The sequence below is a fragment of the Molossus molossus genome, unplaced genomic scaffold, assembly GCF_014108415.1.
Source record: "Molossus molossus isolate mMolMol1 unplaced genomic scaffold, mMolMol1.p scaffold_m16_p_7, whole genome shotgun sequence".
NCBI classification, from domain to species: domain Eukaryota; kingdom Metazoa; phylum Chordata; class Mammalia; order Chiroptera; family Molossidae; genus Molossus; species Molossus molossus.
Window position 1 is genome coordinate 95,032,264 of NW_023425401.1, and position 13,768 is coordinate 95,046,031.

The 13,768-nt window shown below is 59.9% G+C and overlaps 1 protein-coding gene across 1 annotated transcript in view; it reads right to left on the minus strand.

Moving 5' to 3' along the window:
* PLXNA4 (plexin A4) overlaps positions 1-13,768 on the minus strand; it is a 405,427-nt gene that overhangs the window by 64,646 nt on the left and 327,013 nt on the right. Inside the window, exons 10-13 of the mRNA XM_036247334.1 lie at positions 9,504-9,704; positions 3,760-3,856; positions 3,263-3,453; positions 861-1,012 (exon numbers count right to left, since the gene is read on the minus strand). Coding sequence (XP_036103227.1) covers positions 861-1,012; positions 3,263-3,453; positions 3,760-3,856; positions 9,504-9,704 — 641 coding nt within the window. The remainder of the gene's footprint in view (positions 1-860; positions 1,013-3,262; positions 3,454-3,759; positions 3,857-9,503; positions 9,705-13,768) is intronic.

The window sequence follows — 13,768 nt, forward strand, 5'->3', positions numbered from 1 at the left end:
GTATCGAGACGGGAACGTTCAATCTGAACTACTTTGAGCACCTAGAAGGACCAGAATGGAAAGCAGGGAGCTGAGGGTGGCGGTGCTCATGGTCCCGGGATCACCACATCCAGGCGAGGTCCAGTCAGCGCAGACGCGAAGGCGCTGACCCACCTAAGGGAGGCCTTGCAAAGAGCCAAATGTCTGCACACAGGACGGTGGCAAGGTTTTGCCCCAGAGGGGCAGCAGAGACGGCATAGAATATAGATTCTATCGTGCTGGTAAACATTGCGTGGCTGTGTTTGCTGGGCTGGAAAATTGTGTTTACTTATTTACAAGGCAATATGTGACTCTCAAACCTCCTCCACCAGGTAGGCTAGAGGTCAAGGTCGCTTGCTGAATGACCCTTTCAGTGGACCAGCAGGTTTTGCAAAGAGGAAAACCATCCAGAGTACCCACAGGCTTGCAAGTGAGTGTGGAGTCTCATCTCAGTCACCTCGCAGGGCCCGTTTCTACTATAACTGGGGGAGGACACGCATGAGGAGTCAGGGGCAGCAGAGGGAGTTGGGGTACGCCACTGAACTCACACCTTCCTTGCAGATTTCAATGTTGCTTTGTCTCATTCCTTCTCACCCCCACAGCCCAAAGAAGTAACAACCACTTTTCTCTTCTCTCCCAGCCTGTCCGCTCTCTCCGCGTCCTTCAGTACGGCAGCTGGCTCAGGCACTGAGACTTGTCGAGTCCCAGCCCAGCATCCTAGGATGTTAAGGGCCTTCTCCTTTTACCCCCGAAAGCTCTCAGGCCATTTGTGGTTGGCCTAGCATCCTGCCCCCGGCGCCCCGCCCCCGCACCCCTCTGGGCCTCAGGCCACTCCCACTCACTGTTCCGCAGGGATGTAGCCGTCCACCAAAGGGCTGCACTCCACACCGGCCACCTTGACATACGAGGCGATGTCTCGGAACTCCAGGCCCAGGTTCTCTCCTCTGATGGTGACCCTGGTGCCCCCTTCCCGGGGGCCTGTCACTGGGATTATCTGGAGAAGGAAGCATGGGAATTTGCAGGCACCAAGAGCCATCACCCACTTGCTGACGGGCCAAGGAAGGGTTGCTGGCTCTTCCCCGAGCCCCCAGGCTCCCCGGCCTGGCTCTATCGATGCGCAGGAGCTTCTGGTGGAGCAGTCGGAGTGTGTGTGGCTCGAGGAGCAGTGTTCAAAGACCCTCGTCATCGTCCTGTTTCACAGAAGAGGGAAGGGAACGGGACCCACAGCAGTGCTGGGTGGTTCATACAGAACCGGAATTACAGCCTTTTGGCGTTTGCTTGGGTTGCTTCCAGACTCCAGCTAAACCATCGGAGTGGCCCTCCTATGAACCCACAGCCCCCCACACTATGGGAACCCACCCATTTTTTAAGATCCTGCTCAAATGTCCCTTGCAATAACTAGATATTCTCTCTCTTTCTCCTCCTCCTATACCCTCCCCCTCCCCCCACATGAAAATTTAAGGCACCTTCTTCGTGCTCCTTTCACGGTAACTTTGTGTCCGACTCCCACCCTTCCATCCCCACCCACTTCCTCCTCCGATGGGTCTGAGCAGGGACTGCCTCCCTGCGGCTTCTCGGTGGCAGCACCGACTTGGCTTCCCGAGCTGCGACCGTACTGCGACCCCGACTCTCCAAGCTTCCTCCGGAGCTGGCAGAGCACCTGCCGCAACCCCTTGACCCTCACTGCCGACTTGGTTCCTAAGGGAGATTTGATGGAGGAGACCTCACCCTCCTGCACTGGCCAAACGCTGGCTTTCCAACAACCCCGGGGCTGCTTCGAGCGCGGGCTCCGTGCCACCCCACACGGGGACCTTCGTGTCGGAACACACTTGTGCCAGCCCTTCTCGGCGTCGGACAGGCAGAGAAAGGCACGTCCCCCTTCCTGGGGCCTCGGAACGCCGGCAGCTGGATCTCGGCCAGCGTCAAGGGCATCGCAGTGAGAAGAGCCCAGAGGGGCCGCTCCTTAATAGGTCCCCCTCTCTCCACCTGCCAAGGGTCATGCCTGGGGGTGCCAGCCCGGGGACAGAGGAAGGTGGGGACGGGAAGGAACTAGGCTGAGGGGGCCCCGGGCGGGCGGCAGCTTCGCCAGGGGAGACTGTTCACCTACAAAGGCCATGCGCTTCCTGCTTCGTACACATGCAGGTGCGCGCCTGTGAGTGAGCGTGCACACGAGTGTGCGGGCTCCCCACGTGTGTTCTCATCGCATCGGCAACAAAGGTTCTTTGGGGACAGAGCCAGCCCTGTGTGAGGGGGTGGGCGATACAGGGAGGGAGAGAGGGGAGTCCGTGACCCCCCAACGCCTGCCCAGCCAGTCCCCAAAGCGCCACGGGCGCCTGCAGTAGCAGCCGCAGGTTCCCCGGGTACCCGAGGCCGATGCCAGGACGGAGCCAGTAAATAGCCTCCGCCTCGGGGAGATCTGTTTAGTTTGCCATCTCCTCCCTACAATTTTCTTGGTCTCAGGCCAAGAAGAAAGTCAGTCCCGCCGTGTTTGCCAGACGTGCTGTTAGTGGTCACACGTGCCAGGGTGGTCTCTCCTAAGGGCTCTGGGGGTGGTGGCGGGAATGAGGGAGCGTGAGGCCCAGTCCAGGTACAGGACCAGGGCAGGGGCTGGAGGGGTGACCTGTAGGGGCTCTTTCTGCTGGGAGTGTGGCGTGGGGAGGTGAAGACACAGGGCCACCCCATGGACGCGATTCCTGCAGCTTAGACATGCTCAGCAACGATTTCAATAACGAAGATGAGCAGGGGGAGGAAGACGGGGGGACCCCTGTAGGCTGGGCACGGATTCTCTCCTATAATCCTTATAACTCCCCGTGAAACAGACAGCTGGGCCCGCTGCACAGGTGAGCACGCTGAGGCACAGGCAGTGATGAATTAGCCCTGAACTGCCCTGCAACTAGCCGACCGAGCCAGGACTCAAACCCTTGACCCCCACGCAGCCTCTGTCAGGGTCCACTGCCTGGGGAAGCTGCCGCCCATGGCTCTGTCACCAAGAGAGACTCCTGGAGACAAAAGGAGGGTGGTGAGGACTGCGAGTCCTTTTGACACAGCTTCGGTGGAGACTCCCATCGGGACGGTGGAGCCCCAATCTGCTTTCGCCTTCCCTGACAGGGGAAGGGCCCCGAATCGAGCCTACAGCGTCTGGGAAGCTGTGCAGGGAAACCCGGTGCCTTCAGCCAGCGGGGACCACGGGGCGATCACCCAGGCCAGGCACAGCCCTGGCCCAGCCCGGCCGGCGCAGGCTTACCTCCGTGATGCGGGGGTTCGTGCACTTGCTGTTGGCGCCTGCCAGCTCCAGCCACTGGCTCTCGTGGACCGGGCAGTGCTGCCGCAGGGTGCACTGGGCCGGGACCTGGCACCAGCCGCACTGGAAGTCTGGGTCCGCCTTGAGGCACAGGCCACAGCTCTCCCGCATGGCTCCGCACTTATAGAGGTGAACTGTGGGCAGAGGGCACGCGGGCGGGGTCAGCGGCTGGGAGGGGCGGGCAGTGCAGGAGGAGTGCAGTCCCTCGCTCTGGGGACGGGCCGGACTGGGAGGGCCAGTCTCCCTTTACCAGCCCTGCTCCCTTCGCTGCTCTCCCAGGGGTCACCGGCCACGCTGAGCCCGCGCCCAACAAGTCAGAGCAGTGGGGACGAGGCTGTGCAGGGAGGGCTCAGGCCAGAGGCGGAGGGCCCGCCCTGGGGGGGGATAGATGACATTGCCCCCGAGTGCAGGGCAGCTCCCCTGGCCCCGGGCCGCCGCACCTTTGTTCTGAGCTGGGTTGTCGATGCTGAAGTGCCCGTTCCACACGACCGTCAGCGCCACGGGCAGGTTGTTGATCTCCATCCCTTCGTAGGAATACTGCAGGCAGGGGGGAGGGAAGGGAAAGTCTGGGTCACAGATTTCTAGAGGAGCCGGAGGTTCAGCCTGGGGCCCTCAAGAGTACACCGGGCTAAATACTGGCCCGACTGTGCATGTGTGGGGGGCACGTGTGTGCACATGCACACCTGTGGGTGGGCGGGGGCGCTATGGGGACATGACACGGGGCTCAGTGCAGGCAGGAGGGCCAGGCCTGCCGGGTGGGGTTCCCGCTCGGAATGCAATGCAGGTCCATGGAGCAGCCCTGAGCTACTCATCCACCTTCCACGGAGGCCTGTTCCCACTGGCTGGGCTCTCCCTACAAAGCGTCCCTGCGTCTCAGCCTTGGGCCTGCCGTGCTAAGAGGTGGGCGGGGGGTAGGAGGGGTGCGGCTGGGGACAGTCCCCAGGCCTGCCGCCCCCATCTGCCTTCTGAGAGCTTACACTTGTCCTCCCCAGAGGTGGGGCACAGAGCTCAGAGCCTGCCCAGGCACCAGCTCCAATCCCTGCCTGGTGGTTTTCTCATCATCACACCAGACACCGCAGGGGGTGGGATGGAGGACCGGCACCAGACAGCTTTCCTCCAAGGAGGGGCTGAGCTTTGACAATTTGTTGATGGGTCAGTTCGGGGGGATTGGTTTGACGTGGTACATTTGCAGAGCCAACAGGCTGTTCTAAAGTTTGGAGGGGCTGGGCCATGGGGGTGTTGACAGGCAGTGACACTCCCTAGTCACAGCACCTTCACCAAGGGGAGGGAGCCACAGATCCCGGGGGACGCACCAGGCCTGTCACTCGGGCCTGTCACTCGGGCCTCTGCTTCTGTCGCCCATTTGTAGAGGCTTCTAGAGAAGTTCTCATGCTAAGCTGAGAAATCTCCCAGAATTCCTGAGTCCCCGAATGCGCTCCAACGTGAATATGCTGTGATGTCCTCATACAGCAACATCACCAGGATGCCGGTGCAGCCTTCTCCGGGGTCTAACCTACAGCTCCGAAATGTGTCCCTAGCTCCCCGCTGAGCATGCCCCGGCCAGGGAGCTACAGTCAGTGTTTTCCCTACAATGGCGATGATTCGAACCACCCACACTCCCATAGCATCTCCCTGTGACCGACGGCACCTGGGCCGCAGCCAGGGTCTGGGCTCAAGCCGCAGAACAGAGCCAAGCTCCCTGGACTGCAGAACCACAGTGGGGCATTTTTGATCATCGAATAACTCAGCTGCTGACTCATGAGCTCTTTGCCACACAGCTCGGTCATCAGCTCCCGGGAGACTGTGTGCTTTGTGTCTGCGGCAGGCTAGGTCCTGAGTTTTCTCACAAAGTATCTTCTACTCCAGACTGGTGGTTCTCTTGGACCACCTCCATCAGAATCGTTTAGGGCTCTACTAAAGGCAGATCCCAGGGCCCCAGACCAGAGAGCTGAACTGGAGTCTAAGGAGATGGGGAGCATTTCGAACATGCAACTCTAGTGTCTGGTGCTGGAGAGAGATGCAAGAGAGAGAGAGACTTTTCTTTTCTTTCTTTTTAAAAAAATGTTTCCCCTTTATTGTTTTAGAGAGAGAGGAAGGGAGAGGGAGAGAGAGACAGAAACATTAATGAGAGAGAACATCAATTGGCTGCCTCCTGCATGCCCCCCACTGGGGATTCGGCCCACAGCCTGGGCATGTGCCGGACCTGGGAATTGAACCTGCAACCTCTTGGTGCAGGGTCGATGCTCAACCAGTGAGCCACACCAGCCGGGCAGAGAGACTTTTCTAGACCTCCCATCCCATTTCCTCCTCTAGTCAAGTTCTACTTCCTATCCTTCCCATCTCCCTCCCCACGGCCCCCTTCGGGGAGTGTGCTGACGGCAGCCCCAGGCTGCCAGCTACAGGGTTGTGCCCCTGCCCGGCTCTGCCCAGGACCCAGAGGAAGTAGCACTTTGTGGCAGAGGACATGTCGACTAAAGATCAATAGAACCGTCAGGCCCCTCTGAGGAAGGACCTGGAATCCCCAGAGAACAAGGCAGGAAATTCTGCATGCGCCTGCGTGTGTCCGTGTTTACACGTGTTCACATGCGTGCTGACTGAGAAGAGGTCAGCGCACAGAGCGGTATTATCTGTGTGCGTGCATGTTCATGCATGTGTGCGTGCACGCACTGCCACGACGTGGCTCTGTAGTGACCAGCCGTGTGAATGTGGGCAAATGACTAACCTGGGGTCCCCGTTTGTAAAGTGGGAGCACAAACAGCGCCTACCTCCCAGCATTGTGAGGGTCTGAGACAACCGTCCAGTGCTCTGAGCACAGTGCCTGTCAAGGAGAATGGGCGCTCAGATGTCACTGTGTGTGTCAATCTAGGTGGACACGCCAGGGATGCTGTGCGACGTATATCTGGGCCCCTGTGCTTGCGTTCACGTGAAATAATAACAGCAGCCACGTACTGCGTGCTTATGCACATACACTGGGTACATATGGAGGTGTGTGCAAGAGAAAGCTTGTGTGTTCAGGTGTGCGTGTGTGCGCGTGCGTGCACATTTTCCTTCTGAAAAAAACTGACAATAAGAAACACTTTAAGGGTTAAATATGCTGGGCGTTACTTTCTCTTTCTGTCCCTTTCCTGGGATCTGGATTATGAAATACTATAGAAATCATTAACTCCCCATCACCCCCTCAATCTCTAGGGAAATCACTCTCCTTCCTGGACACGCTCTGTCCCCCGTGATCTGCACCCCACAGGAGAGCGAGCGAGGCGGACTCCCACCCCTACAGCTCCCGCCGCTGTGGCCCTTAGCGTTTACAGAGCCCTCTGATCAGTGAGCAGTCCATCTGCGCGCGGCCCGAGCTGACCGGAGAGTGTGCACGCGGCCAGGGCCAGGGGTTAAGTGTCCCCATCAAGTCTGCACACCGTGGCCAGCTGGTGGAGGTCGGTGATCATGACCTTGGGAAAGGGTGAACCTCAGTTTCTCTCCCTTCTGAAGCAAAGAGAAAACCTCTCTGTAATTTGGACATTCTTTCCTCCAACCACTCTCTTGTCCCAGGTTCTGGGAGATTTTGCTGGAAAGCGAACAAAAATTCTGAGCAACGTAAAAAGCCCGTGCGTCTGCCTGCGGGACCCGGGGCTCAGCAGACACTTCCCGGCTGTGCCCCAGGCAGGCAGCAAGGGAACAACACCCCGATCGGTCTCGCCACCCCTGTTTTGCACATGTTAAACTGGGGCACCAGGAGGACACGTGAGGCCACGTAGGTTTGTGGGAGCTGGGCGGGATGGAGGAGCCCTGGGACCTCAGCCCGCTGCCCCCGGTGGCCCACTAACCCGTGTGAGTGCTGGTGATCGAGAGGCGGGAACCAGGCATTATTATCAGCACTTGGATTTCTCTGGAAACTTGGTGCCAAGGAGGCCAAGATACCCACAGTGTGCTCCCTCCAGCCACTGCCTGGGAGCTGCCCTGTCCTCCTCCCACGGGCCCCTGGGGCTGCAGTGATGGGCCCAGGGCCTGTCTCCAAAGAGTGGGCTGGGAGCCACCTGCCTGCCCACCCAGCCCAGAGTCATGGCTATGCCAAATTTTCCTGTGTCTCCTTCCCTTTTCTGCTGTCCTCTGAGACCGAGTTGTCACCGCCTCTCTCATCACAAGTCCAGGGGGTCCTCTGTTAGCCCCTCTTCCTTCCTCCCCCATCCAGAGGGCTTGCTCAGGCTGGACCACAGTGACTCCGTCCACAGTCCGCCCCGAGGCAGAGCAGACCCCGCCCCCTGGGGCGCACCAAGGCTGGGTGGACAGTGCTCCTTGCTCGTTTCTGCTCACATGTTGATTAGGGGGTGTGTTAGGAGCCCAGCACTGCCTTTCTTTATCCCCTTGGTGCTGACCAGGGACCAGCACCAGGTCCCCCAGAGGAGACCCAGCCCCTGTCCGTCGGGGCTGCCAAGCTTCCCGGTGTGCCCTCGTGCCCAGGAAGCTCTGGTTGTGCCCTCGCTTTCGGGGAGTTAGCTCCCTGTGACCCTCGCGGGCTCATTCATTGAGTCAGGCATTGACTCAGGAAATGCTGGGGTTATCTGAACACAATCAGCTTCCGATTCTGGCAGGACTAGCTCATGCTAGTCCCCCAGGGATGGACGGAGATCCGGCCCAGGGGTTTATGGGACCAACTCAGGCTGTCATCCGGATTATGCTGGCCGAGCTAGCAGAAGCGGGGGCCCAGTCCTATGACGTCTGGGGAACCAACAACTCATCATCAGAGGTCCTCCTCCTGACCCTGCTGAGGCCCGGATCTCTGGGGCAGCTCCCTGGCGGGAACGAAGAGGTTTTCTCCGTGGCCTGAAATCCCCAGCTGACTTCGGCAGGGTCAAATGTGGGGCTCGGGCTCCCGTCCCACGGGGACTTGATCATTTCAGGGAGAACCAGCTGGGCCAAACCCTTGGGACTGGTCTGCTTGGCCTCAGGACTTAGGAGGAAACAGATGTTTAATATCCTTTAGTGTGCAGGTTTAACCTGGGGCTCTGCAGAAATCTGCAAAGCAGGCTGGCCACCAGGGGCCACAGCTGGGGTTTCCGAGGCTGTGATCAGCGGTCAGCTCAGCCCTGTGATGCTGAGCCACCTCGGGCCAGCATGCGGGCCTCTCTGAGAGTCACTGAGCCCTAAACTGCTTCCCAGGGGAAGAGCGGAGGGCCCCCCGAGATGCTTTGTCCCACATCACACCCGGAAGCAGCGGGCGGAGGACTGGCGGCCATGTGAACAGAGGACACCGCACCAGGCCCAGCCCTGCGCGCACCGGCTGTGTGATCTCCCCCAGGTCACTGGCCCTCCAGGCAGGGGCAGCTGCTCTGGGCACGCGCAGCTGCACCCCTCGAAGGCCTGCCTGTGCGCCTACTCTCGTATTTCTTCTATTTCCGTCTTCAAGAGGGTCCGCCCGATTGATAACACTCAGCCCCACACACCTGGATCTCTCCCTGCTCTGGCCTCCAGTTTCTCTTTTGTACAGTGAAGAACAGGGGAAAAGTTACAAGTATTCAAGTAAATTCTTGTCTCTGAGCACCTGGGTGCAAAGGAGTAGCCCAGGAGAGAGAGAGCAAGCAGAGCAGGGGCTGGCGAGGCTGCCGGCCGGCCGGGAGAGGCGGAGATGGCAGGCGGTGGTGCATCGGGAGGGTCCCCCGCCTGGTACCTAGGGCTCAGGTGGCCGCCCAGCACGGGTTTTCTCAGCTAATCTGAGCAGCACACTATTGCCAGCAACCTCGGTGGGTGCCTGTCTCTCCAGAAGCGCCCTGTGCTGGGCAATGGGGGCTGTGTGCCTCAACGGGTCCGTGCGGGTGTGAGGGCAGGGGGGCTGTGTGCACTCAACAGGAGGCGCTCAGCCCAGGCCTGGCAGGCGGCAGGGCCCGGCTTCCAGAGCTTCTCCGAGGACAGGACGGTGGAAACTCTGGCTCTGCCCAGGAGCAGCGCTCAGCAGCCCATGCTGGGGAAAGGCCTGGCCCCACAGCCCCTGTCTTGTGCAGAGGACCCTTCTGGCCACAACAGGGCCACAGGGCAGGCAGGCGCTTGGTGACCTTGGGGCCCAGCCTGTGCTGGGGGGTGAGCAGGGTGGGGACAAGGACCAGCTCTGCGGTGCTTGGGGACATCCTCCTGAGCTGAGCTGGCTGGGAGAGCAGGCATGGGCGGGGGAGAGGCAGCCCCTGGGGGCACTCACGGAGGTGTTCTGGCACTGCACACTGGAGCTGTTGAAGCGCAGGGCAGGCACCCTCTGCTCGCTGCCCTGGATGTTGAGAATGCATTCGTACCCACGCTGCCCGGACTGTGGCTGGGGCAGGTTCTTGGCCTTCAGAGTGATGGGCTTGATCACCTCCACAGGCACCAGGATCTTGTCCACTTGCAGCAGCTGGGGGCAGTCCTGGGGACAGAGAGCACGGCTCAGGCTGGGGAGCAGGAAGCCAAAGGTGCAGGAGCCTCTCAGACATAACCCGGATGTTCGCTCCATTCCTCCCTCCCACGAACACACCCACAGATGGTCCTGGGCACAGGGGCCCACCCCCAGCCACTGTGCAGGAGGGAGTGGGACTGAGAAATCTGGGGTCCCAGAGTCACCGTGTGAGGCCACTCCCACTGAGGCTGTCCCTGCTCTCTTTAGGTTCCATTTTAATGTGCCCCAGACTCTGACACTCCTGGTGCGCCCCTGGGGCACCCCTCCTAACCCAGCACAGACACGCCGCTGGCTGGGTGGCTGTCTCACTTGGAGCTGCGGACCCCTTGCCTCAGGTCCAGGCTGCCAGGAGAGCCGAGTCCCTGGTGTCTGGTGGCCAGGGTCCAGGCTGCCAGGAGAGCCGAGTCCCTGGTGTCTGGTGGCCAGGGTCCAGGCTGCCAGGAGAGCCGAGTCCCTGGTGGTCTGGTGGCCAGGGTCCAGGCTGCCAGGAGAGCCGAGTCCCTGGTGGTCTGGTGGCCAGGGTCCAGGCTGCCCAGTGCAGAGATGGAGAAGCCACGTGAGCAGATCAGCCGTGAGGCAAAGCCCTGTGCTGCGCCTCTGGAATGTGAGCCCAGGCAGAGCAGCATCTATGCATGGGCGGAGCCTGGCATTGGGACTGTTCCGGGAGAGGATCAAAGACCTTTTACATCCAGAAGCTTCCTACTTAACTCTGGATGGCCTGACCCCAGGGAAACACCCCTCAGAGCAGATACACAGGACCCGATGCCAGCAATGGGCATGTTCACCCTGGAGCCCAGCAGGGCCCGGAGGACCTTTGGGGGGTGGAGGAAATTAACCTCAGGGCCCCGTGCCCGGGGCAGTGGGCTCGGTCCAGGCAGGGCTGGGACAGAGTGGGGCAGTGAAGACTGCGGGCGTTCTGCTCCGCTGGAGGTGCAGGTGGCTTGTTGCTGGACTCCCCGAAGCGGGTGGAAGAGAGTTGGTCTCCCAGGCTGCTTGGCGTGGGCAGGAGCGAGGGTTTCTGTAAACACCAGCGGGGCCTGGACACCGTGTCAGGCAGGTCCCCTGTCGCCCAGATTCCTCTAGCTGTGGCTCCTGGGCAGGCTGACTGTTGGAAGCGTGGCACACACCCTCCCGGAGGACGCTGCCTCCTGGGCTCCCTGCTACCCTCCGCAGAGGCTGCTGGCCCCCACCCGGCCCCTCGTCAGCAGAGCAAGGAGAGAGGCTGGGAGGGAAGGGCCGAGGGCAGGGCCCCGCAATCAGGCCACCTGGCAGCTGTCTCTCCTGGCCTGACAGGAAATGGGAGCCCTCCTTCCCTGCAAGGTGGGAGGGAGAAGACCCCCCAGCGGCAGGGCCGCTGAGCTGCTGACGAGCTACGGAAACCTGAGCAGACACAGCCACACTCTGAGACTCAGTTTCCTTATCTGTTGATTGGATGAACCCAACGGCCCATCTGCACTCACTAGACCTGATGCCATGACTGGGGGTGGTCTCCGCCCTGTCCTTCCTGGTCAGCCTGCAGGGCAGTGGACGCCCAGGGCCATGAACGAATCCCCCTCCCCACCTGCAGGCTGCCACACCTTGACCCTGAAGAGCAGCCGCGGACCCACGTCACTTCTGGGTGTGTACCCCAAAGAGCTGAGAACAGGGAGGCAACAGGTGTGCTCACGCTCAGAGCGGCATTCTTCACGACAGCCAAAGGGGGAAGCACCCCACTGTCCATCAGTGGAAGGCTGGGCAAACACAATGTGAAACATCATACGAGGGAATACTATCTTACTTCGAAAAGGACACACATTTTCACACATTACATTATGGACGAATCTTGAAAACATTATGCTAAGTGAAACGAGCCAGTCACAGAAGGACAAATGTTACACAATTCCACCCATACAAGGTCCCTAGATTGTTAAATTAACAGAGACAGAGAGTAGAATGGTGGTTCGGGGAGAGGGGAGATGGAGAGTCAGTGTTAGGGGTACAGAGTTCAGACGGGGAGATGGAGAGTCAGTGTTACGGGTACAGAGTTCGGACGGGGAGATGGAGAGTCAGTGTTAGGGGTACAGAGTTCAGACGGGGAGATGGAGAGTCAGTGTTAGGGGTACAGAGTTCAGATGGGGAGATGGAGAGTCAGTGTTAGGGTACAGAGTTCAGAGGGGGAGATGGAGAGTCAGTGTTAGGGGTACAGAGTTCAGACGGGGAGATGGAGAGTCAGTGTTAGGGTACAGAGTTCAGACGGGGAGATGGAGAGTCAGTGTTAGGGGTACAGAGTTCAGACGGGGAGATGGAGAGACAGTATTAGGGGTACAGAGTTCAGACGGGGAGATGGAGAGTCAGTGTTAGGGGTACAGAGTTCAGACGGGGAGATGGAGAGACAGTGTTAGGGGTACAGAGTTCAGACGGGGAGATGGAGAGTCAGTGTTAGGGGTACAGAGTTCAGACGGGGAGATGGAGAGACAGTGTTAGGGTACAGAGTTCAGACGGGGAGATGGAGAGTCAGTGTTAGGGTACAGAGTTCAGACGGGGAGATGGACAGTCCTGTGGATGGACGGATGGTGGCCGCGCAGCAATGTAAATGTGCTAACGGCACTGAACTGCACACTTGGAATTGTCTACGACGGTAAATGTGATGTGTCTGTTTCACCAGGATGACGAGGAGCAGCAGGAGGCAGGAGCAGGAGGGGAGGTGGGGTGGACATTGGCCTGAACCCAGCATGTGGCCCCGAGGCTCTGGAGAGAGTGGGTCTCTGGAGACTTTGAGGCCCACAGGGGAGAGGGTCTTAGTAGCTCCATCTTGTGCCCCTGTGTCAACTACCCCCCGCCCCCGCTTAGCAGGCCGAGTGCCCAGGCCGCAGAAGACACAGCCTTGTGGAAGGAGTCAGGGCCAGTCTACAGCATCGGGGTCTCCGGGGAGACCTTCGGAAAGTGGAGAGTTGTGAGCTGAGGGTCCGGGCCATGCTGACTCCGCTCCTCACTGTCCAGCCCTGGCAGCCTCCTCCTCTGGGGCCTGCACAAGCCGACCCCCCCTGCTGCTTCCACACCTGCGCGGGTGGGGTGTCTACGCTGCACCTCCACGTCCCCGGCAGAACGCTGCTGCTTAGCAATGGCGCGCCCAGGGAGTCTGGAGTCTGACAGTCTTCAGACCAATCTACTGATCCCTGTACTTTGCAAAGGAGAAACTGAGGCAGGGAGAGGAAGAGTAACAGCAAACAGAAACAAGTGAGGGCAAACACGCTGGCAGCCGACCAGCTCAGACGCCAGGCCACCAGTCCTTCCTCCCCTCCAGGACAGAGGGCCGTCCCTGCAGGCGGCGGGACCACCTCGAGCTGGATCAGCAAGAACCTCCTTCGACCAGGACCCGCCGGAGGAGGGAGCTGGGGTAGCCTGGAGCGTTGCCTGGGGCTGGACGGAGTCTGGTCCGGGAGGCAGGCTGAAGCAGAAGCCTCTCTCTCCCCTGGAAGATTCTCACTGAGGCTTGTTATGAGTTCTCTAATGAGTCCTGATTGTCAGTGGCCCCATAAAGCCTTAGTTTGCATATAAAAAGGTTGGCAGCTCTGAGAGTAAGTTCATTAATAATAATTGGAGAGGCCCAGGGCGGGGCGGGGCCCATCTTCCCCTGGTGGCTGCTGATTGACCCTGGTATCCCCTCTAATTGAAATGTAAAACGGCCATTCCTCCTAGGCAACAAGGCCTGAAGGGTCCCTGTCCCCACCTGCCCGCCTCCCAGGGCAGCTCCCCGTCCTGACCCGCCGCACGCTGAGATGCCAGGTACCAACCACCCTGAGTCTAATGCTCTCGGGAAATTCCGGAGAAACCTCGCTTCTCCGTGCCTCCTGTCTGCGCGCTGCTTCGAGCACCCCCACCACAGGCCAGAGGTCAGCCAGGTTGTCCTCACCTCCCCACCTCCTTTGCCAGAAAGAACTGAGTCGGGGAGTCCTGTAGCCCGGAGTGCAAGTCTGTCTTCCCGCTGTCTTCAGAGTTCATCCTGGCTCGACTGAACCAGGCATGGGATTAACCACCCCTCTCTCAAAGGGCAT